This window comes from Miniopterus natalensis, chromosome 2 (genome assembly GCF_054644295.1).
Source record: "Miniopterus natalensis isolate mMinNat1 chromosome 2, mMinNat1.hap1, whole genome shotgun sequence".
Lineage (NCBI taxonomy): Eukaryota > Metazoa > Chordata > Mammalia > Chiroptera > Miniopteridae > Miniopterus > Miniopterus natalensis.
In genome coordinates, this window is record NC_142082.1 from 97,994,182 (window position 1) to 98,019,163 (window position 24,982).

The 24,982-nt window shown below is 38.6% G+C and overlaps 1 protein-coding gene across 1 annotated transcript in view; it reads right to left on the minus strand.

The window, feature by feature from the left end:
* Positions 1-6,197: 6,197 nt before the first annotated feature.
* The window catches only part of RXFP2 (relaxin family peptide receptor 2), a 45,396-nt gene continuing 26,611 nt past the window's right edge, over positions 6,198-24,982 (minus strand). Inside the window, 9 exon segments of the mRNA XM_087813747.1 lie at positions 6,198-6,457; positions 8,918-9,136; positions 12,217-12,627; positions 13,228-13,457; positions 16,001-16,072; positions 17,963-18,034; positions 18,141-18,212; positions 21,722-21,793; positions 23,234-23,305. Of these exon segments, the coding sequence (XP_087669873.1) occupies positions 6,198-6,457; positions 8,918-9,136; positions 12,217-12,627; positions 13,228-13,457; positions 16,001-16,072; positions 17,963-18,034; positions 18,141-18,212; positions 21,722-21,793; positions 23,234-23,305 (1,480 nt within the window).

The following is a 24,982-nucleotide window of genomic DNA, read 5'->3' on the forward strand; positions in this document are numbered from 1 at the left end:
TAGGCAGTCAAGGCTAAAGGAGGCCCGGCGCTGGCAATCAGACAGGGAAAGATGCTCACAGAACAGGAGCTGACTTAGCCTATTGTAAATCCCCCCAAAATTCAAAGACACCTTGAAGAGACTTCTGGACATTCTATGCTACCATGTGCAGGATGAGGGCTTGAACCATTTACATTTTAATTCTAAAAGATGGATGGACCACAGAAAAGTTTGTGAACTAATATAACAATGTACACACTGGAAAAATTAAATAGATAATCACATTAGTTATACTGGTTTATTTTTAGGTGACGGAACCTAAAAATGCAGAATTATCTACTCCCTTTGTTTTTTTGTTTTGTTTGTTTTTTTAAAATATATCTTTATTGATTTCATAGAGAGGAAAGGAGAGGGATAGAGAGAGATAGAAACATCCATGATGAGAGAGTCATGGATCGGCTGCCTTCTGCATGCCCCCGACATGGATCGAGCCGGCAACCAGTCCTGTGCCCTGACCGGGAATCAAACCCCTATCTCCTGGATCCTAGGTCGATGCTCAACCACTGAGCCACGTCCGGCCGGGCGATCTACTCCCTTTGGAATAGACTTTGTCCACAAGTGAGGGAAGAGAAATGGTGTAGAGATTCATGTACACTTGTCCTTCTCTTGTGCACTGCTCCATCCAGAGATGCCCCCCATGACCAGGTGGGCCTTTGATGTTCACCAGAGTCCAATATTTTAAAAAAACAAAAACAAAAAAACTTTAGATAAAATAATTTGATGTCTGGAATTTGCTTTAAAACCTTCCAGGCACTGGTGCAGCCACTATGGAAAACAGTATGGAAAACAGTATGAAGGTTCCTCAAAAAATTAAAAATGGAGCTGCCATTCAACCCAGTGATTCCACTCCTAGGAATGTATCCTAAGAATCCTGAAACATTCATCAGAAAGGATATATGTACCCCGATGTTCATAGCAGCACAGTTTACAATAGCTAAGATCTGGAAACAGCCCGAGTTTTTTATTTTAATGAGTGCATTTTCCATTCAAAAAGTTGCTTTTAAAGACACTCTTTATAGGGTCTTGTATTTTATGCTTTAAATTTCTTTACTATTTCTTGAATATTAAAAATATATATTTTATAGACTTTATCAGATCAATTACCTAAAGTTTTGTTTAACTTTGGGTCTAATACCCTTTTTTATGTGTTTGTTGACTCCCACTTGTGGTGGATTCTTTTTCTTCATGGTTTATTAACTTGGATTATGAGCTTGCCTTGTGTGAGATATTACTGTGGGAATTCTATAAAAAGCTGATATAAGAATATAACATTCTGGAGAAATTTGTGAGGACTGAGTTGGGGACATATGTTCTAGAGAAGTTGGTCTTTGGTTTTCCAATTATCTCAGGGTTATCATCATCCTAGGATTAATTTTTAGGTAAATTTCTTGGCTTTGGGGTTTATAGATCACAGGAAGTCTAAATCGGTAGGTAGTAAAACACCCACATGGATATCCAAGACATTCACACACATACACATATTTATACACACATATATATACATATACATACATATATATATATATATATATACACACACACATTTTCTTACCATATTCTCCAAGTTTAGAAATAAGAAAATAAATCTTGCTAAAATTATATGTGAATTATAGGAAAATGGGTTCTAAAAATATAAGGATTTCTGTAATGAGTGAAATTTATGAAATTAAGATATGTATCTGTTTGTTAAGTAATTAATGAACTTTAGTCTATGTGCTGAAATACATATTTGTTCAATTAAAGCTTCAGTAATTTTGTAAGATGGATATTATTATTTTTTTCATTTTAAAGATAAGTAAATGGAGGAGAAATGGTGGCATCAGGGTATTTTACTCAAATGTCACCTCCATTGACACTGCCCCTCCTCTGGCAATAACTCTCCCACTTCCCAATTTATTTTTTCCATACAACTTCTCACTCTGTAGTATAGTATAGATTTTACTGATTTCCTTGATGGTTGTTTCTGTCCTACAGTTCACCCACCAACTCCCCAAGAATGTAAGTTCCATTAAGACAGGCACTATTTTTTGGTTCATGTGCTTAATACTAATTTCTGTTGCCTAGAATATTGCCTGATTCAAAAAACATTTGTGAACGAGTGATTGACTCAAATGAGATGCTCTGTGCTTTCTTATATGCACAATTTCATGTCTGAGCTTTAATTTAGGAATCAGTGACAACTGTTTTGTCCTTAGTTCTGTAAGGGCCTTTAAAAAACGATGTGTTTATTTTTTAACTTAGCAATGTCCCACATAGGTGATGCTGCCAGATATATTAATTCCAACATTGTGAGGTATTTATTTGTATGTGCATGTCTGCCAAAGCATGCACTTGTGAATAAATAATGCTTGACCTCCAGCAAAATAAAGGCTTTGTGAAAGCCTTTGGGAGTCTGTAAAACACTATTCAGATGTAAAATGTTTCTATTATTAATCTGCTGTTATATGATGGTAGTCAGACAGTTAGACCCTTATCGATTTAGGGCACTCACAGCTAGCTGAGGAGCATAAAAATAAACTTAATCAAGCAGTCTGTTTCCTGATGTACTCAGCAGAAGGATCCATCTTAATTTGGCCTCACTCTGGCCTTACATCTGCTCCCCAAACAGTGTCTATAAAGGGAGAGACAAGAGAGAGAAAGAGAGAAATTTAGAGGAACAAAGAGACAGAAAGAGGGAGAGAAAACACAACAGAAAGATAGACACAGGACATAAATGAGGAGGCCAAGGAGCAGATTTAGAGGGAGAAAGAAAGATGTGTGTGTGTGTGTGTGTGTGTGTGTGTGTGTACAGAGCAAGGGAAAAATGGCAAGAAATGTCAGCAAAAGTTTGAAAGAAAAAAGAAGAAAAGCAGAGAGGAAAAGATACTAAAATAAAGAGGAGTGTTCTGTGAATAAAAGTGGTAAGACAGGTGCATAGGTGGGACTTGATCTCTGACGGCAACTCTAAAGAAGTCCTCCAATTGTCTTGCCAAGGCTGTTTCACTGGAGTGTGAATTACCTGCCCTTGGAGATGACTTTGCTCCATAGCACTGTGTCTGGGTCCAGGTAGCTGATTAAGCCTGTTTGTTGACTGACTGACTGAATGACTAAATGAATGAATGAATGGTAACAGAAATTTAGATACATACTTTTTGGAGTGATTCACTTTCTTAAAAGTCTTATTCTCTTAGAGTCATACATATGTCCAAAGGGCTTCTTATTAGCTGACAAAGATCAGAGCAGGGTTCACAGGATGGCCCTGACCCATGGTTATAGGGCAAAGGGCAGGGCTTATGGCAGGAGAGACATGCCTGTGAATCTAAATCAAACCCACTGCAAAGTGGGTTTAGAGTTAGCCCCTGCTCAGGACAAAACTTTGAGGCTTTTAAAAAATATTTGAACAGTAATATAAAAGAGGTAGAAATGAAAAAGAGAAGTTGAGAATTGGATGATCCTTGAACATCATGTAAACTTTTGGATTTTTTACCCATGTGGACCTTTAAGGAAGTGATTTAATCCACATTATGGATCTTCCCAGAAATGGGACAAGACAGTTTGTGTTATATGATCTTAAGGAAACTCAGTGATAGAGAATAGAAGAGATTTAAAGGTAATCTGCCTGAGGTCTTATATGTAGTTAATGGCTGAAATGGAACTACGGCACCAGCCCCGTCTTTTGATGCTGTATTTCATTGCCCTTAGATGTGTGTTGTCTGTGGCAGGAAAGCATACAGCTTCCATTACAAAACCACTCCTGAACCCAACACCCCAGCCTCATGCACTCAGAGAGCTGAAAATAGGTGAAAGTTTTATTGGTTCCCAGACAGTCCAAAAATAATTTATTCTTGTATTTACACTATTTATAAGTTTATAACTCAAAACAGTTATGAGTTTCCTCCAGTACTAGAGGTAAAAGGTATTACCATTGACTATAGCCAGACTATTCTGACAGCAGGAGGCCCCCACTCTTGGATATCTGTAATTTTGTCACTTGGCTTGTTTTCTGTTTCTTTATTTATAATTTTTTTCTCCCATATTGTCATGTGGAAAAATTACCTGGAAACTATTATAATGAAGTACTTTGAGTAATTGGTTTCAATCAGCTTCCAGGGCTTTAAGAAGTATTTCTCAAGGATTTTGAGATCTCCTACTCAGAAGCCATTCAAAAGGGGAATAGTCTAATTTCATTTCATTTTCCTGGTGCAGAAATAAATATTATCATTATGAAATAGTCATCTTCCATCTTTAATAAACAAAATATTAGCCAACTGATTAAAATTACTAAGCAATTAGAATTCAAACTTATACCATGTCCTGGCATGCTGCTGACTAGCATGTAGCTTCCATTTTTCTATTACATATGCTTCCCGCTTCTCTGACACATTTGACCTGTACTTCTCCTCACGTCCTCTACTCCACAGTGAGAGCACAGACATCGTGTCCAAGGCTCAGTTCATGGGCTGAGCTTTGTTCTCTTTAAGAACAGAGTCACTCATTTTTTCATATTGAAATACTCTATGTCTGGGGTCTATTTCTTATTTATACACCCTGTTTGGGGGATATATATTAGGAAATAAGTCTTATGATGACCAAGGATTGGCAAAGAACATTTAATAAAATACCTGTGAATAGAGAAAACACAATGGGAAGTGAATAATCATAGATACATTATTTTTTAATGTATCCATGAGTAGGGACCATGGGTACATTAAGTTTGAAACCACAGGGGAAAGAACAGTTTAGTCAAATGAGTAGGAACATTATTTTTAGACTCCTAAGGGGAAGATTTCAGTACTGTAAGAAATATCTCAATTGAGCAAAATAAAGGAAGTCACATGATGGTTTTAGTCAATATTAAGCAATAACAGGTAAATTACCAGGACAGCTGTGACACAACTCTAGGATTCTTCCTTTTGTGGATGCTACTGAAAGGCATCCCATTTAATATGAAATGTTGGTGTTCTCAGTCAGCTATTTACATTTCATCTCATGAAAGAAACTCAGAATGAAGTGAACAGTAAAGAAATTAAGTTCTTGTCATACGCTTTGGAAAAAGTAGGAAGAGAATGAAAAATGTCATGTGTCCTATTTCTAAGGTGCTGTTTCCTACTCTCTTCTGTATCAGGAGAACCATGGGTAACAGTCAATAAACCCTCTCCGTGGTCTTTGTTAAATTTAAAATACTATATGGACAAATGTGAAATATAATTTTATTTACCTGATTTTTTTTTTCCACATACAAACATTCAGTATAAAAACATGTTCAGGCCTTCACAAGTACTTTTAATTTTCAAAAAACAAATCCAGAATTACTGACCTTTTTATTAAAAGTGATGGGAATTAGCCTGAATGAGCAAATGGTCCCATCAAACCACTATTCTTAAATCTCCTTTAATGCCTCTTATCTGTGTGTTCTATGAAGTCAGAACTTGCCAGCAATAGAGATACTGTTGTAAAGATATTATACTTAAGCAATATTAAAATGTAATTTTGGGTGGTTGAAGTACCCAATTTTCCTTTGTGGCCAAGGCAATCTTAAGAAAAATGCCTTGTTTGAGATCTCAGCACTACTCACATTAAATAAAAGCCAAGAAGGTGAATGGTACTAGGTTTTGTCGGTGTGCCTCTCTGGTCAATGTTTGATGTGGTAACCTTGCATGAAGTATTGTTTTTTAAGGTTGCTGCTCCACCAGCCTCCATAGGGCAGGACTTGAGGTGGGTGAACATCTCAGAAATCCTTTGCTATCAGTTCAATGGGTTGCTGATGATTTCATTGAAAAAGCAAGGAAAGATATGTTAAGCTTATGTTATTCTGGCCACACTAGAATTAGGTGTGTCAATGCTTTTCTTTTATGGACAGTGCAACTCAATTTAAAAGCAGACCATGCAGTGCCAACATGTGGGCACTCATCGGTGGCTTGGTAGTGTTGACTAGATGGAGACCAGCTGCACATCTGCCTTCTGTATGGGTTCACTTCTCACTTCAGGGATGTAAGGGTGAGAGGAAACCTTAGGTACAGTTCTTGCCATAGCTGATAAATAGTATGGCTGCCATTGGACCGCAACATCAGAAGCCGTTTTGCTGTGTTCTCCAAGAAGGAAGGTTTGCAGAGTCATTTCCCAAATACAGCACTTTTTAATAGGTAGTCCACTGGAAGTCCAGTGGTCCCCAACCATTACTAGGACATTGGTTTTGATATACTGTCTCCAAAAGTTATTTTGTTCAAAACCCCAAGTTTAAGGGAAGAGGAGTCATCTGTCCACACGATGGATGTAGATAAATGGTTTTTTTTAGTTTGGAAAATCGATGTTCTCCGAGGCCTGTGTAGCCGCTGTTTCAGCTTGCCCTTGAAGAGGCTGGTGGTGAGTGTGTAAAGGACTGGGTTCAAGGCGCTGTTCACTGGCAGGAAAAAAATGACTACCCAGGAAGTGATTGTGCCTGGAACAGGAAACAAAGTGTGAAAAACAGAAGTTTTTCATAATGTTTTCACAGCATTTTGTAGTCCATGTTATTTTTGAGTGGGCTACTTCCCTCAAGTTTTTTCTCACAGTACTGAAGATCTCTTTGTTAGAAGGGTATAGGAGCCATAAGTTGTAGGCTCTACCATTTAACTTTTCTGAATTTCAGTAGCTAGTTTGCAGGTTGTTGTGAGGGTAAATGAGAGGAAATATGTAAAAATACTTTATAAACTATAAATTCATATATAACATGTTTTTCTTGCTTTATAGAAAAAATAAAGTGAGGAAATAATTCTTTCTTTTTTTTTGTATTAATTTCACAGAGAGGAAAAGAGAGGGAGAGAGAGAGCTAGAAACATCAATGATGAGTGTCACTGATTGGCTGCCTCCTGCATGCCCCCAACTGGGGATCGAGCCCGCACCCTGGCATGTGCGCTGACCGAGAATCAAAACCCGATTTCCTGGATCCTAGGTCGACATTCAACCGCTGAGCCATGCCAGGCCAGGCTGGAAATAATTCTTAATCAGTAGAATAGTGTTCAGGGAACTTTTGGTCTAGGGTTAGATTGGACTTTGGTCTTAACTTCAGTCCTGGAGGCCTTATTGCCCTCATGTCCCTGCTGGCCTATTCACAAAGGAGTCTGACGATTTGAGAAACAAAAAAACAGTACATCTCCAAACTTAACGAATTCCTTTTGTGGGAAGCCTTACAAATGCTAGTAGACCATACTAGGGGAAGATACCATAAAAAATTCTTTGTCAGGGGAAACTTAGGACTGGCTGAGCATCTTTAGTTGAACAAGCATTTATTTAATAATACTATGTTAAAATACTGTGGAAAGATAAATAAGGCAAGGTCCCCACTTATGGATACATTAAAAGTAATGCTGACATGAGGTAGTTCATATGAGGTTAATAAATGAATTGCAAACAAAATTGAACGGATATTTCAGCAGTGGAGTTGGATGGGAGTGGTTTGGGAGAGGGCTGGGATGGTACCATGGAAGAGGGAGTGCTTGGCTTAAACCTTGGATGGTAAGAAGGGTGTTTTGTAGGCTAGAGTCTTACAGGTTGAAAGTATAATCCAGGTGGAGGGAACAGCTTCAGCAAAGGCAAGACATAAATGAAGTTCAGAAAAAAAAGCCCGATAATTCTAGTGGGCCTGGGTCACAAAATATATGAAGGTGGGGCAGGAGGAAGAAGTCATAACGATAATCCCAGCATTGGGAACTTATTCCATGAGCAGTGGGGGCCAAAGGACATTTCAGGCCTGTTGAATTTGAGATGTTAGGACATAACCTTTGAAATGTTTGGGAAGTTGTGCTATACTGAGTCTGTTCATTAAGGTCCCATCTGTCACCAGTAAACAGTTAATTAACTCTGCTCTCCGAATATAACTGACTTTCCCTAGTAATCTCACATATTTTTATGGCTTTTGCTCTTGCCACCCAGCAAAGGCTCCCAAGTAGTCAGCCCTGATCTTCGCTTCTACATCTTCTGTGGCTCGAGGGACATCTATGCCATGCTGGGAGACTAAGTTAATAGGTTGAGGGGATTCTGTGGGTGCTATGTGTCTTTTTTGCAGCCAGCCATTTGACAAGGTCTCTTAGGACTTTGTGCACAAGCCAGAGGGGTGTAAGTCATTACTTGTACAGTCATCACCCTTTTATAAGGGCTTCTGAGATGTGAAGCAGTGCTTGACACTGGTGTGCCAAGATGGTTAGGATATAGTTCCTGCCCTGGACAGATGCCCCATGGAGCTTTGCAAAAGGCTGAAATGAAGAGTTGAATGTGATCCCAAAACTGTTTCAGAGAGTTAGGCTAAAGCCCCGGCGGGCCCTAGATGGATATGACTTCTAGGTCCCAGGACGAGCTTCGAGGACAGTCCTAACAAATGAGGAGTTTATTTTCTCTGGTTGAGTAGGAGAGGGAGTGGGGAACCTGGCCTCTCGGATGAGGCACCTTCCACGGAACACCTAACACTCTGGAGAGCCCAGTGTGACGATCGTTTGGCCAGGACCATGACATAGACTCATGGTTCTTAACCGGAGACATGTGACTCAGAATCACAGGGGGTCTTTTACAAAGCACCCCTGAAGAGGCCGTAGTCCCTGTGAACTAAATTCAGAGGCCCTGGGAATATTTTGATTTTACATGTGTACTCTTGGTTAAGAATCATTATCCTGCTCAGGTAAAAGCAAGACACTAAGATTGTTTTTCTCTCCCTCCTGTTTTTTATTATTCTTGTCTAGATTGTACCACTGCCCAGTTTCTGTCATAGAATACTGAATATAAAGCACTGAGGGAAATGACCGTTTGTATTGAAGTTGCAGATATTTATGGAGAATTTACAGAGAATTGTAAAGCACTGTGTTCTCACTTCATCAGACAAAGGGCATAAGAAGGCACTGTGTACTTGGGAGTAAGAGAAGGGACTGACCTGGTATTTCCACTCTGAAGAGGGAAAGAATTTTAATTACAAACACAGGAATCCAGCAGATGGCATCAGAGAACACAATAAAAAAGAAACGGTTTGCAACAGCCACCTCTCTTCCAATGTGACTCCTCACTTCTGAAGTGTGCAAGGCTGTTTTTTGAATAGAACAGAACATGATCCCATAGGAAAAGACGATGATGAGAAAAGCCAGCAAGTTCACACCTGTCGGGAAAAGCACAGCTCTTAACACCTCAAGAATGTATGTCAGCAGCGAAAATACTGTTACTGAGATGTCTGACTGGTGCCTCCTTCCCTGAACCCCAAGAAGCACTCTTTTGTATCACCTCAGTGGTACTCGGCCAAACCCTTAGGTCAAGGCTGTACACTGGAATAAGCTAAAGAAATCAGTTTTGCCAGATCAGAAAGAGATTTCAAATACACAATCCATTTATGAAGAATGCTATACTTCTGAAATTTGGATCTGGGTATCATAAGATAAATTTTAGTTTTTTAAAGCAGGTAAAGAGCTATTTTTGTTTTTAGCTCTCTGCAAATTCAACGCCGTGATGGGTTGTCATAATCATAATAAGTATGACCCCATTCTTTTATCTTATAAATATGAGTAAGATAACCTTGGAGTATCAAGAAGGTAATAGCCTCAGAAATATTATTCCTCATTTTTTGGGGGTATTAAATTTTAAAAGATGCATAGAACGATAATACCATTTTTTATTTATTTTTCTTCAGATTGCTTATAGTCATTTAAACTAAAATTAAAAACCTTATAGATTAGTTTTAGGAAAACAGAAATAAGAAAAAAATTAAAAATTCAACTATATGAATTATTCTTTTAGAGTTAAATGTGTTCAGAAGATTATCATGTAATGCTGACTTCTTAGTCACTTTGTTATATTCTTGCTATAATAAAAATCCCAAGAGTGATCATCTTATACCTTATGGTAAACATAAAATTTGCATATAATATCAAGGTTGTTAAAAAATATTCATCTGACTTAGACTATATGTAAGACTTGGAAGTGTTCTGTTGTTTTTATTCAAAACTTTTCATTTTTTATGGAATCTCATTATTAAGCCATATAAAAGAATTTTTAAAGATTGATTTATCTTAGGCCTCTTGTCAGAAAGTTGAGAATAAAATAAAATGACTGTTAAAGATGATCCTCCGGTATGAATTCTGAAAACAGACTTACAGAAAGGATCAAAGTTCGTGTTCTGAAGGCACCATAAGAATGTGAGATGGTAACAGCAGGAGAAACCGGGCGAAGGGTATACGGAAACTGCCCTGCCCTTGCATCTCTTTTTCTCTAAACCTAATTTATTCTAAAATGTAAAATTAATTTAAAACATTGTATGTTCTTATATTCTTTAAGTAGAAAAGGGCTCTAGGACTCCCCACACACGCAGAGGGAGAGAGAGAGGGAGAGAGAGAGACAGAGAGAGGCAATATTTTAGCCAATGTAGAATATATCACAGGTGCTAAACCCTTTTGGCTGACCCACACCTTAACTATAAATCTGAACTTTTTTCACCCTTCCTCTGGGCCTGTTCCCTGGCTTTAGGCCTCTAAGTCCTCTGTCTTTTCCTGAACATAACTTCTCCCTTCACTTAGCTAATGCCTCCTCCTGTGGGCCTCAGTTTAGATTCATTTCCTCTGGGAAGCCTCCCCTGGTTCCCAGATCTGGGGCTTCTAGAACATGCTGTATTCCTCCTTCATGCATTTGTCACCCTGTGACGTAAGAATGTGTTTACTTGTCTTCATTCTCCTTTTTGGCTGCAGGTCTATGAGGACCAATCTGTTGTATCTCCAGTACCCAAAACAGTGCTTGCCCTATAAGTGCTTCATAAATTCATGTTGGATCAATGAATGTAACATAATGTAATGTAAGGTAATAACATAACATAGTATGTGCATGTGTGCCTGTGTGAGGGAAGCTCTCTATGACTGCACCTATGCTAGGAACATCTTACAATATCTTAGGAGGGGCATAGCCATGAAAAATAGCTATAAAACAACATAGTATATGAGGAGTATTATTAAAATGGTGCAAATAGGGTGTTTTACTTTTCAGAGGAAGAAGGAATAGGTGAAGAGCTGGAAACAGTGGCTAAAGCCACTTTGTGGTGGGCTTTAAGTGACTAATTTAAACTTGTCCTTGGTAGTAGCAAGGTTTCATTAAAAGCCTCTGAGCAGAGGGACACACAGTTCTTTCAGTCCTTAGGGAGGCTGTAACAGTGGTACTGACTACACAAATAGGAGAGAAGGGCCCAGAGGACAAAAGACTGGTCAAGGCTAATGTAATTCAGGGTTCAGGTAATAAGATTTTTAAAGGAAGGTGGTAGCAGTGGTTTGAGAGACTGGAAGAAATAGAAAGCAGAGGCATATTTTGATAAAAATTATTTGGGAAAAAGAAAGGACAGCAGAGCTTATTGACTAGTTAGATGGGAGGAAAAGATGAGAAGAGGAAATTAAAATAATATTCCCTTAAAGAGAAGACTTAGGAATGGCTTTAATTTTAAGCAATTGAGATACCTATTAGATGATAAAAAAGGTCATTTACCTTAAAGGACTAAGCTTCTCTTTCATTTGTAACAGAAAATATATGGTCTTCTTTTTTAAAAAATAATAAAAAAAAGGGGGTGGGGGGAGACTGAGAAAATGGGAAAGGGAAGAGTTTTATGAAGTATCTTTATGTTGTTAACTTTTCAGCAGCATTTACCAAAGGCAATGAACCTTCTTGGAATTTCCACTAAGATAATCTCCTGTAAGTGAGTTGTTATTATTATCTAACTTAATCTATACTGTGAAACAAAATGAGTTCAAGTAACTTGGAAGGGTGAGAGGACAACTAAGTGACCCAGAATTTCTCCAGCTCAAAGGTCTGGGAGGTAATAAAAAAGCCATCCAGAGATCCTGACAGTATAGTTTCTTCATGCTAAATCTCTATAATTAAAAGTTTAATAAAAATTTTTATAAATACATAGCAAGAGTCTTGCCTGGCTGGATCACGGTTCAATTCCCAGTCAGGGCACATGCCTGGGTTGTGGGCTTGATCCACAGTAGGGGGTGTGCAGGAGGCAGCCAAGCAATGACTCTCATCATTGATGTGTCTATCTCCCTCTCCCTTCCTCTCTCTGAAATCAATAAAAATATATTTCTAAAAAAGGGGGAGAGTCTTGTCTATATTTGTTTACTTTCTGAGATGAATAAATATGTCTTTGCTGAAATTTGTAGTATTTCTATCAAAATTACATTTGTCCAGAAAATGAAAAATACAATTTACCTAGGAAAATTCCAAGAGAATACCCTTTGCTTCCAATATCTTCGGTTTGGTCATAATAAAGTGGGAAACATACTCCATTTTTCCCATAAAAGTTTCCAAAGTAATCTTCCCTCCAAAAGGGAATCACAGCTATTAAAAATCCCGTGATCCAGATACCAATGAGGATGACTGAGGCCTGCCATTTTCCAGGACGAATGTTACTGAAAGGAAAGACAATGACCAGAAACTTCTCCAAAGTCAAGTATGTCAGCAACAGGACAGAGACTTCAGTGGACAGCATGGCCAGGACACCCATGAGCCGGCACTGTAAACTCTCCATCCACAGCAATGCATACTTCTGGTACTGCCCACGGTATTTTAGATCAGAAAAGCCAACGAAGAACAAATAAACACCCATCAGGCAGTCTGCACCTGTTAAGGAAAGGACACAGGACGTGTTGGCAGTTCCTTGCATTTCTGTTTTTGTTTTCTGATGAGGTCTACTTCCTTCGTTCTCTATTAAACGAACTAATGTAAACAGCTACAACAGTACCTAGATCCAATGGACTTCAAAAAGGATACTATTTCTAAATACCATGCTGCATCTTAGTTTTAGAATTTTTTTAAAAAGGTAGTCAGGGTAATTGTGGGGGAGGCTAGTTTTTAAACAGTAAACAAATATTACATAAAAGGAATAATTTTCTGGGCTTGAGTAGCATGGGTGTTATTGTAATTGAGGGTTAAACAAAATTTAATTTTATAACCCACAGCCTGTCCTCCAGAATCCATCCCTTCACTCTTAAGCTTCGTTACCCCATTTCCAAAACATAACCCCCAGGAGTGTGCACTAGGTTCCTGAAAACTCATACAATCTAGAAGAGAGCAGCCAAAGATAATAAGCACCATCATACTTTTAAAAATTACCTGACAAGTATAATTTAAACTAAGTGCCATTGGTTGAAGGCCAGTATATATGTAGTTTACAGATCACAGAAGATACCCTGGATCTATGTAGACAAGAAACATACTTACAACAAAGGACTTTGATGGACATAGCGTGTGTCGTGTTTTCAGCTTTAATGAAAGATCTCATGCCAATGACAAAAAGATTTCCAAAGCAGGTTATGAAAGCTATAACCCAGACACATATTCTGAGAATATTGTTAGCCAAGAGGTCCTCAAATGAAGAAATGCCGTCAGTCAAGGGCATACATATTCGGACATGGGGAGCATAGGAGCAGTATCGAAAGTTTTTGAAATAACTAAAGTCAAAGGGAAAAACAGAGTCACTTTACAGCAATGACACAGAAACCACATTTGCTATCCCGTCAGGGCTGCAGCTCTGTGAGGTATGCAACTTCACTAGGCCTGTTTGTTTTTGTTTAACAGAGATTATGTAATTTAAGAGTTCTTCATGAAATATATGTTACTCTAGGCAGGGTGCTTCTTTTAAAAATGAACCTAAAAGACAAATTCTGTGGCTTGTCTGAGGTGAATCAGGGTAGGACATGAGAATGTGAAGTCTCCTTCAAGTTGGATTATTCTCTAGGGTGTTATAAAATGTAGATTGTCATTGTTAAGTTGATCTTGAGCAGACATTGAAGGGTTTGGGTTTGGGATGCAAAGGACCTATGGTAACTCACTGAAAGCATTCCTGTCTTGTGTTTAGTTTAAGTGTACTCACTCAAACTAGCCTTCTTATCCCTGGCAGGAAGGGAGAGTCTCTGAGACTAGGAAAACTCATTCTCACTGGAGCTAGGAGGAAAAACAGCTGCCTGAAACACAGATTTCTCCCCAGGGACTAGAAAGATTTAATCTCTAGAGGAAAACAGATTTGTTTGTGATCAATCTATTTATGCTGCAGGTGTGTGGAATGTCAGGCGTTTGAATTGGGGAGGTCGTCTGGCTTATTGCCATTCTCCAAACCTGTGTGCTTAGGATTTTCTCCCATAAAACTCATTCTATTTTTGTATTTTTTTTACCACCTCTTTTAGTTCATCTCTTTTCTTCTAAATCTTTTCATTTCCCTCCCCAGCCAGTTGGTAGGCCAGCAAGTTAAACAAAGCTTGACTTTGCCACAGCTTCAAGGCCTACCACGACCCGCTTTGCCCCTTTGGCTTCCTGCCTCGATCCGCCCAGATGCACCGACCTTCTAATCCCCAGATGAGTCAGCTCACCCCCTTCTCAGTTTGATGCTTTTGCTTTTCCCTCTGCCTGGAAGATTCTTACCTCTTCCCTCAGATATTCAGGGCTGCTCTCTCCCTCCACTAAGGTCCACTAGAATGTTACATCCTCTGACTTCTCTGTGGACCATCAATGTCCTCTCTCTATCCCTTCATCTTGCTGTAATTGTCTTCAGAATATTTATTAACTATTTGTTTGTCTACATGTTTGTTTCTGGTTCTGAAAGCTCCATGAAAGCTCCATAGGGCAGACACTTGTCTCTCCTGGTCAGACTGTGTGCTCAGATCTTGAACAGTGCCTGACACATGGAAATTATTCAGCAAGCACTTCTTAGATGAGCTAATGAATGATGTGTAATTTAGTGCTGGGATGTCAGGTAGAAAAATTGGAGGCAATTCCTGCCCCTGGGCAGCTTACAGTCTAGCTTCCCCATATCATCTACCCAATTAAAGAAACTTGACTTATAACTCTTGTTTTCCCCTCCTTCCCTGGAGTCCCTGGTATGCACTTGACCTCTTGGTTCTTTCAGGAATTATATCCACTGTCTTCAGGTAGAGCCAGCTAGGGTTTCTCAGTGGTTCAGCCTCTCTTCCCACTGTGACTGGGGCACTGCTTGGCAGATGGAAGGGATGGGGTTATGGGGGTGAAGGTATTTCAGTAAGTGTGGGCAAGGAAGATGAAAGAAGAACTAGGGCACTTAGTAGGGACCTAAGTTAACATATTTTCTGTCAGTTGTTGGGTCCTCTTGACCTCAACCTAAGGTTCTTTCAAGTTCTAAAAAGATTGAGTTTCTCTCTTCCAAGACCTCACATTCTGCCTGCAACAAGGAAATGATAGTCTCCTTAAGTATTTATCTACTGGTGCCACAGAAAGAAAAGTTGTGAAAACCACACAGTACACATCAAACACTTGTCCAGTAGTAATTTACACCTACGGCACAGACACACACAAAACGTTTTCCCAAAACAGCACCTTCACACCAACCATTTCAGCCACTTGCTGCACCCAACTTGTTAGCTTACTTCGAATTCTCCCTATTGTTGTGAATAACAATGGTTAATTTTTAAAATCATGAACAAAGAGATTACACAGTCGATAAGAAATAATCATGTCATAAACATATATTAACACAACTTACATAGTGCACTTTAGTCAAATATATTCAAGTGACTTATCAAAAACTACTATAAAGATTAATTACCTCCATTTTGAAGTGCACTTAGTAACAGAAACAACACCTGGAATTTATATAAGCACCTTTCTTCCTAAGGGCTCAAATCTTAGAGCAGCGACTGCTCACTCATGAGAGGTGAATTAATGTTCCCAGGTCTCCTGAGTACCATTGAGCCAGTGACTTCATCTTGTGTAATGTGTGGCACTCTGGTACCCTGATCTCTTATTGGGCCTCAATTGGATAAACAGCGTGTTTCCAGAGAGAAGTGTCATTCATGTCGGCGCATCATAATATTGAATTCTATTTGAACAGGGACCAAAGGTGACAAAATTAAAAAGTTCTCAATAAAAAGACTTTTCTTGCACAAAAAAACACATTGCAATGACACATGAGACAGTTTGTGACATTCCACCATGCGGTCTTTTCTATTCTTTTGTACATACATACATGTGAGAAAGATTCCTCATGGGCTGGAACATTCGTGTGTTTATATTTGGAATCTCTATCCTTTCCAGGTCTCTGGAATACAGGCACAAAAGGTTTCATGTTTTTCAGGTTTCACTTTTTAGTAATTGCATTCTTTGTCCTTCCTAAATATCACTTTTCAAAACCTTATGTTACCAATTCAAAGTAGGATGAGCATTTCACAGTAAGCTATCTTAGAAAATTTCCATTTCTTTTTATGCCTCCGGTACATAGGAGTTCGTTTTGTCATTTCCTATGCAGATTACATTCTAATAAAACACTGTCATTCATTTCTTTGGTTTAAAAACTGCAGTGGTGATTTTCAGGATTATGCAATGGCTCAGGCCTTTGATTTTAGAAATCATGGCATGTGGTTAGAGGGTTTCTGACAAGAGCTGCTATGTCCAAACAGAGGACATCGATAAGTGTGTTTGTGAGAATCTGAATTTAAATACAGTCATTTTTTTCCTGGCCTGTGTGTCTGTATGGGGGAAATCGGGGAAGCAGTAAGAGGAGCTCTAATTCAGGGCAATTGTTTCCTAAGACCCATGGAAAACATAATCCTTTAATTCTTCCAGACCCAGATGTCCTCAGAGGGCTCTGGTGATAACTGTTCTACTCATTTATCCAGCTGCTTCTTCAAATATGGGTTCTTGAAGACCTCTCTGGGATGGCATGAATTAAGAGAGTGTGCCTGTTCTCAGGAACCATAGATGGAGAGAAGACAATCTAAAATGACAGCAGACTTTCACTTTTAAGGTTTACTGTGAAAGGTGTTTGATTCTCACTCCATTTCTTTTTGACTAATCTGAATAAGGATTTCTGGACATGGTCCTTTACCCACTGAGTCCTTCACAGAGGCACCGCCTTGCCCTTTGGTCATCAGAAACAAAGCTTAGAGGAGCAATGATGCTACTGAGTCCTCACTGGGCCCCTCCTGCAGGAAATGCTTGAGCTCTTTTAAAAATATTTCCCCCTCTTCTTTCTTTTGCTCTCTAGCTTTCTCCTGAATTTATTGCAGTTTTAGCTTTGCATGGGTTGTGTGATTATTTAAATAATAGCCTATAGTTTCCAAAAGAGCCTAAGACAAGAAGTATAACAAATAAGTTGGTGGTCAATAAATGTGAAATACATATGTAAATTAACCTTTAGAAAAAAATGAGACAATAAAGAAATAAAAGAAATGTAGACAGAAAAGTTTGGAGTAAAGAGTTACAACATTGACTTTTAGAAAGGCATGGCTTGGTAACTTGATATTTTGTCTTTCAGAATCCAGTATGTGGTGAGTGAAAGGAAGAGTCATTTTGTGCACATTCTGTCTGTTCTTATATTTAAAAACAATGCATTATTTATATTTTTTGGTTTTTAATATTCTAGCTTCTTGAGAGCCACAACCAAGCCCTTTATATCAGTGGATGTTCACTAACACCTGTTGAGGGAGAACCTAAATTTTGCACTCATTTTCAATAGAAAGCTATTTAGCAAGAATAAAATGTGACATTAAGTTTTGGTCTTTGGAATTAAATGAAGAAAGGCTTTAGGCTGAGACTGCGTAACACGGTACATCTCTGTGTAAAAACAAAGGATAACTGGCAGAGTTCTTGACACCATTTGCAGCCTAATATGTTTGAAATTTTAAAATACTGAATGAAATTGTCTGACTGTTCATTTTTGTGGCATAACTTTTTCCTGCACTGATTGAAAAGTAGAAAGCATGTTCTGTGGACTGATAGCAAGCTGATTGCTATAGGAAAGGGGTAAGGGGAGAAGCAGCGAGTCTTCCATAATTTGTTCTTCACCAAAGGTTTAATAACAAAACAATTGCAAATTTAATTCTCTCTGAAAACTAGAGGATAAGCTTTCCCATATGAATCAGATGTGTTTCTAAGTGAAGTACACATCTTCACTAAAGTAATAATCAGCATACTGTCATATTTCACTTACAGAGACTGAAGTTGTTTAAGACTTTCAAACTGGTTCTTGTGGAGATACAAGAGAGGGTTGGACGACAGGTTCCTTTGTTCCATTAGAGGAAAGAAGGAAGGAAGCATCAGGATGTTATTTTTTTGGAAGCTTAAGATGTAGCCATTTAAATCTGATGGTGTTGGCAGGAAGAACTTACAGTTTTTGTAGAAGCTTCAGGTCTTTAAAAATGTGGGCTGGTAGCTCCTTTATCATATTGCTAGACAGGTCCCTGTTGGTGACAGTGAAAATCCAAAGCAGTTACATTGGAAATAAATGACATGGTTATTACTCCTCACAAATTTCATCATCCCACTTGACGTAATAGAGAATATGATTCAATGTAACCAACCTGATAACTTGTTATACAACCAGGCCTGCAGAGTTGGCCAAATGGATATGTTTTCCATCACTTTAAGACATGTGACATTTTGCTCAACCAGTTCCTGTCTGGAATTTCCTCTCAGCCCCTTTCCAACCATTCCCAACCTGGCTTCAGTACCTATTTTAGTTAATTTCCTCTGTTTTAGGTACTCTGTACACTTTGGCAATTCACCGTTTTATAATCCTACTTAGTTCATATTTGTGGTACCATGTTTATTCAACTATAAGCTTTCTGAGGTCAAGACCTATGTCTTCTATTTATTTTAAATTCCAATTAAGATAGCATTCTTGTATACACTATATCCAGATAATCTTAAAACATTTTTCATCTATTTTTATATGGTACTATTTTTTATAAGACATTGAGAATTTAGAACTAAATATAATAAGACTGTCTGATCCAAAAAGAATCATAGGGAAGTATTTCTTCAGAATGAGGAAAAGAGATTTGTTGGGATCAGAAGGAATCAGGAATTTTTAAGGGTCCAAAATATCCTTCTGAGCCAGAGAAGATGTTAATGCAAGACACGTGAAAGTGCCTAAGAATGAAACAAAAGATCTTATCTATTTTTGATGCTTTGGAGCTGCTGGTGGATGTGTGGGAACTACAACTAAGACTTAGCTCTTTCTCTAAAGAAGCTTACAGTGAGAGCAAACAGCTCTATTAAAAAACAAGGAAAGAATGAGACAAGTGCTATTACAGAAGTACAGATAAGAAACAAAGGAAGAAGACCTAGAACTTGTCCTGGGAAATTAGGAAGTGTCTGTGCAAAGCTGGATGGTTTTCATAAGTGGAACAAAAGGAGAGCAGTTTTACAGTAGAGGGTTAAATTAAGCAGGATCAGGGAAACAGTTGCTCAGAAGTCAACTCATGGGGTCAGCAAGTGGTCTAATGTGGTGGAGGAAAGAAAGTATGGGATGGAGAGGACCGGAGTCTGGAAAAGCACGTACAGACAAAATGGAAGGGCCTTGACTACTTCCTGAGGCAGTATCTGCCAGAGTAGAGTCCGGGCATCAGAATCAAGGAGGATGCTCATAAAAAGAGCACATCCCTAGTGCCTGTCTACAACTACCGCATTGGAAGTTCCAGGGCTGGGGGGAAGAGGAGCCATGCATTTAAAGCCAGAGCTGTGATTCTTTTCAACATTAACATTTGAGAACTGTGTCAAGGACTTTGCTGAACAGCATGCAACAAGGAGGGAGGATATTAAGCAGGACAGTGTCATAATATGCTTTGGGTTATGGGATGATATAAGTCTGTCAGAAGCATGAAAGATAGACTGAGAAGCCAGAGTCAGAGGGGGGAACTGGCAGGAGGTTTTCACCCTGGAGCAGCTGATGAGGTTCAAGGAAGGGCACTGACAGGGCTTACGGTCTGTAGGACATGAAGTGTAAAGAGAGTTAGAGGGAAAGGGTGCAGTCTTTGAGCCTGGTTGCCAGGAGGATGCTGATGCAACTGAGACAGCAAGTCTAGGGGAAGAAACTGGCAGTGGGGTAAGGGTTGTTTGTAAATTTAGTTTTAACAGATTGCTCTTGAGGGGCTGTGATGACATCCAAGTGTAGAGGTCCTGCCAGCTGGGAATTCTGACCTGGGGCTTTTGGTGGGAGGGGTTCACCTGCGTCATGGCACAGAAGCAAAGCCACAGGTGTGCACGGGTCAGGGAACCTGACAACTGAGCAAGATGATGGTGATCTCATACACCTAGAAACATCTTGCAAAGTGTTACACTGAAAAAGAAAGGGCAGTCTTTTGGGGGGAAAGGACTTCAGTGGCTTCACATAAGCATGTGTATTCCTCTCCAGGAGGGGTTTGGTGTGCTGAAGGCAAAGTAAAATCATCTATCATTTTTGTAAACTCAAGAAATATAAATACCTTGTTCAAGTTAATTCTATTAATTTCTAAATTTCTTTTATCTTAACGATGCTATGTGGATTGAAACAGATTATTATTGGTGGCCTTAAAGAAGCAAGCTAGTGTCTCTTAATTGAGCTCTTTTATTTGGGGGCAGGAGGTGGCTCTGCCTAAGTATAGGATAAGAGGAAGGGGAAGATTAGGAAATTTTTCAAAATGTGGACTCCATACCAGTTTCCTGAAGTTTGTATATAAAACCCACACCTGTTTGCCCTAAACTGCTCCTCCTCTCCAACCCATTACCCAAATCCATGTCCATCCCCCAAGATCTGATCAAGAGTGCCCCTTCAAGAAATGAGTGAACTTTTCTAAGTGAGCTACCCTTAATTTTTTGCCATAAAATGATATTTTTTGTTCTAATGCAGTGCCTTGCACACAATAGGCACTTAATAAATATTTATGGCTTATGTTACTCTTGAATTAGATTAAAGTGTCTTAATTATTAATGAACTATTCTTCAAATTAATCTTTTTAGAGAGAGAGAGAAATTGATGTGAAAGAGAATCATTGATCGGTTGTCTTCTGTATGTGCCCTGACAAGGGATCGAACCCGCAACCCAGGTATGTGCTCTGACTGGGAATTGAACCTGTGACCTTTTGGTGTATGGGATGACACTCCTACCAACTGAGCTACACTGGCCATGGCTTTCATATTATTCTTACTGAGTTATTTTCCCCAGTCTTTTCTGGATGTCAAAAAAAGGTATAAAGAATGAAGGAGAGGTTAATTAAGAAATTAATTTCCATTTTTAAACCTCAGATCAGAGGGTAAGAGCTCTCTACCCTAATTGCTACTATTTGTAATATAATATAATTTTAACTTCCAATGATACACAACTATGTGGGTGACAATGAATTAATAGCAATACAGGTGCTTTTTCAAAGGCATAGATCTACAAAACTTATGTGTTTGAACAGGAAAAGGTCCATGAGCTCTCTAAATATTTTTCAATGAACTTAAGCCTCATTCCTGACTTCAGTGTTTGTTTCATCTACTCTGGAAGTCATAATTTCTCAAGAAATAACAAGCATCTTCATCCCTTTATTTAGTTATAATTAGTTAATATTATTTCAGTTAGTCAGTTATTCATTCAGCAAGCATTTATTGAGACTTAACAATACTTTAGCCTTTAGAGATAATGATCCCTGGGTTTAAGGAGCTACAAAAATTCATTTACTCCCAAGCACACATATGTATCAAATCACTCAAAAAAAAAAAAAAAAACAGGCAGGGAAATTAGAATAAGCTAAATCCATATTAAGCTCATGTCTAATTTTAATTTGCTTTTGACTTTAGGATAATGTTGGTTTTCTTAATGGAATTTGAACCTCCAGTAGTCTACAGGATTTTGATTGCTACTAGTGGAAAAGCAGTCTCACTAGTCAATTAAATTTATCATCTTGGAAGAAGCAATCATATTTTCCTAGTAGACAATGCTACTTACAGTTCTCCTAAATTTTTTAATGAAGAAAATGTCTTCTCTGGAACAAAATCAATTTGATTTCTAGGCAGAAACCTGTAAGACATGGTGAGAGTCAGCACTGTTGGTTTGTGTCTGCTGCAGTAACCAGTTCTCTTTGGGACAGCCATTGATCCAGGTGGAATTCCCTAAGCCTCCTTTGAAAACTCAAAGAGAGGTGGGTTCTGGTGTGGAAATAAGGCTGAACTTTCTCACTGAGGATGTCCACATGTCCCCTCTAGGAAATGTTTGTCATACGTATTTTGAGGTGCTAAGCGAGGTCTATAAAGCTGCACTTTGTTTGGATTTTCATTATTTTAGAAAGTGTTTCTTTCCCAAATACACACAACTAATATCAGATTTGGACTTTGTTAATAATTCTCCAGAAGGCTTTGAGATGACTCTTGCGTAAGGCACGTTCCTTAGGAGAAGGCCATAAAGACCAAAGCTTGAACCAACCTCGTAGTAGTTTCTGGGGCCACAGTCAAATTTTACATTTGGTTGGGTCACAGTGGTTTTATATTCCCTTTGTCTATAAATGGAATCCTTTAAGAGAAATGGCAGGAAGTGGGGTCAGCCGCCACCTACGTTACAGAGGTGCAGAGAGATAATGAATATGAAAATGATTCAAAAGCTGAGTAAAGCTATAAAGTAGAAGGCGTTGATGTACTTTGTTTAGTTTTCCAGTGTTCTGTCTCATTATCCATGAGAAAAGGAATACACTCTTTGCATCTCCTGAGTGGAATATCCCCTTTTCTCATTAAACATGCTTATCTGCAATCTGATTGATAAATGTGCAACCTGGCAATAGTCTTAGCTCTTCATTTGTTGGAGAAAAGTGGTTAGGCTACTACAAATGGATAGACTCCAACTTTTCTTTTCCAATCACCCATCCATCCAACCAGCCAATATTACTAAGTGTTTACTTTATATGGAAAACTATGATTAAAACAAAAACAAAATACAAGTGATTTTAAGTTTTCCAGTGCAAATGTGTAATTAATCAACCCATCTGCCTTCCAGCCCCCATAAAAAACATTGTTGGCAATCAGAATCACCAATCAGAGTCTTTGGCTTATCGAAACACATTAGATGTTTTTCTCTTTAGAATTAATTTTTTTTTTTTTTTTTTAGAGAGAGAGACATCACGTAATAAGTGTCACTGGCAGTAATAATCACTGGCTAGCTAACCACTTTCACATACATTATCTCATTTCTGAAAACATGGGTTTAGGTACCAGTTCAGCTGAGGATGCACAGAAATAGTGACTGTCCTTGAAAACAAGGAGAGCAGCTGAAGACCTTCATGGTGGCAGCTAAAGGTAAGGCTTAGACCCCTTTCAAAACCAATCCAACCACCTGTGCATTTTCTAATACTGCAGTTTCAGACCCAGTCTGTAAATAAGATACTACTTTAAAATTCCCTGTCAATATTTTCTTTTGATTTTCAAATCTATTGGGTATCCCCTCATTTACCAAAGTCCATTGCATACTTACAGCACAGTGAGTGCATCACACGACAGGAAGGTGGAATTAGTAAGATATTTTATTCCATTGCCTTCCAAATCCCTAAAAGGCATGGAGGAAAAATATTTTTAATGTTTTTGCACAAATTGTATGTCTAGAGGTACTACTTGTTGATACAACTGTTCTGAGCTTTATTTTTACTTTGTTCCAATTTTCCTGCTTCCCTCCTAATTATTACAGGGTTAGTATAATTCATATTATGTTACTTTTCCCTTTTCAATTGATGTTAGAACTTAGTAAAATTAAGGGAAAGGGCAGGCCAACATTTAGTAAGTATGTGTCTATGCTGGATACCATACTATTCATTACCCTAATATTACCCCCATAAGAGTGGTAGCTACCATTTATTGGACTTTTATGCTGTCAGGTACTGTTCTGAGTACATAAGCTGGTATTTTCAACCCCTCCCCACCATGTCACATGCAAGGAACCTGAGTTTCTCAAAAATTCACTTTTCTTCTGGTCCCACAGATAGTAAGTGGTAGAACTGCCCTTCTAACCCATATCTGTCTGACTGTAAAGCCTAGACATTTAACCATGGTGTAATAGATCTTACATTCTGCAATTGTCTGTATTTGGCTGAAGGAGAAACTCAGGCCTAAGCTGTCTTCCCAATCCTGAACACCAGAGTCAGCATATGCATCCTGATCTGCAGGATGTGGAGTGGCTACTCTTTCCACCATGCCTCAGTGAGCCCTTTATGCCTTTTGCCTTTTGATAGAAGGTATATAAATAAATACAAAAACTAAAGTCAGTAAGTATACACAAGGCCACCTAATAGTGTTGTCACAAGTAATTCCGAGGCCAGTTCAGGGAGAATCGATAGCTTAGGTACGAAATTGTATCATCTTGTGTGGGCATTGATTCCTCTGTTTTGATGTGAGAAGAGTTCTAGGGAATTTTCCCAGGTAAGGAAACAGCTGCCTGTGACCATGCTGCCTATCTCAGGAGACCCTGAGGATAAATGTAACAGATTGGTGGGTAATGATGGTGAAGCCATGAAGGAATTTAAATGAATGTTTAAACAAGTATTGGTTAAAAGTTAACAAGGAATGGAAATAGTTTAGCACTTTCATTTAACTAAGATTTACTGAGCACCTATTACGTGCTGATCACTGTGCTAATCATAGGTGGGTTTCTGCCCTCATAGAATTTCTAAATGGGTAGGGGATGCACAGTAAACCAGTGGTTCTAGTACTGTGAGGCAGGTGTGCAAGGTAGAAACTGGGTGGCATAGTGGAAGCCTGTTCTTGGCATACACGGAGCACAGAGGCAGCTACTGAAAGAGGTTGGTCTGTCAAATTAGCTTTTTAAGAGGTGATGTTTAAGAGATGATGTTTAAGAGGTGATGTTTAAGAGGTGATGTTTAAGAGGTGATGTTTAAGAGAACTTTTGAAGGAAGTTGGAGTTAACCAAAAGAATAAAGGAGCCAGACTTTACAAGTGAAAGGAATAATGTTTGCTGAGGGAAGTGACTGTTGGTGCATCTGAAAGGAAGGCATGTAAGGAGAGGGGCAGGGAAAGAGACCAAATGGGGTGAAGGAGAGAAAAAGATGGGTCCCAGGTGCTCAAGGGGAAAGTGTGAACTTTACCCTCACACCCACTGCAATTCTCAAAAGATTTTTAAATCAGAAAGTAATAGGATCAGATTTTAGTTTTGGAAAGAAAAGCCCAGATAGATTTTTATGTAATTGTGAATTAACTTTAGGGCTAGTTTCCT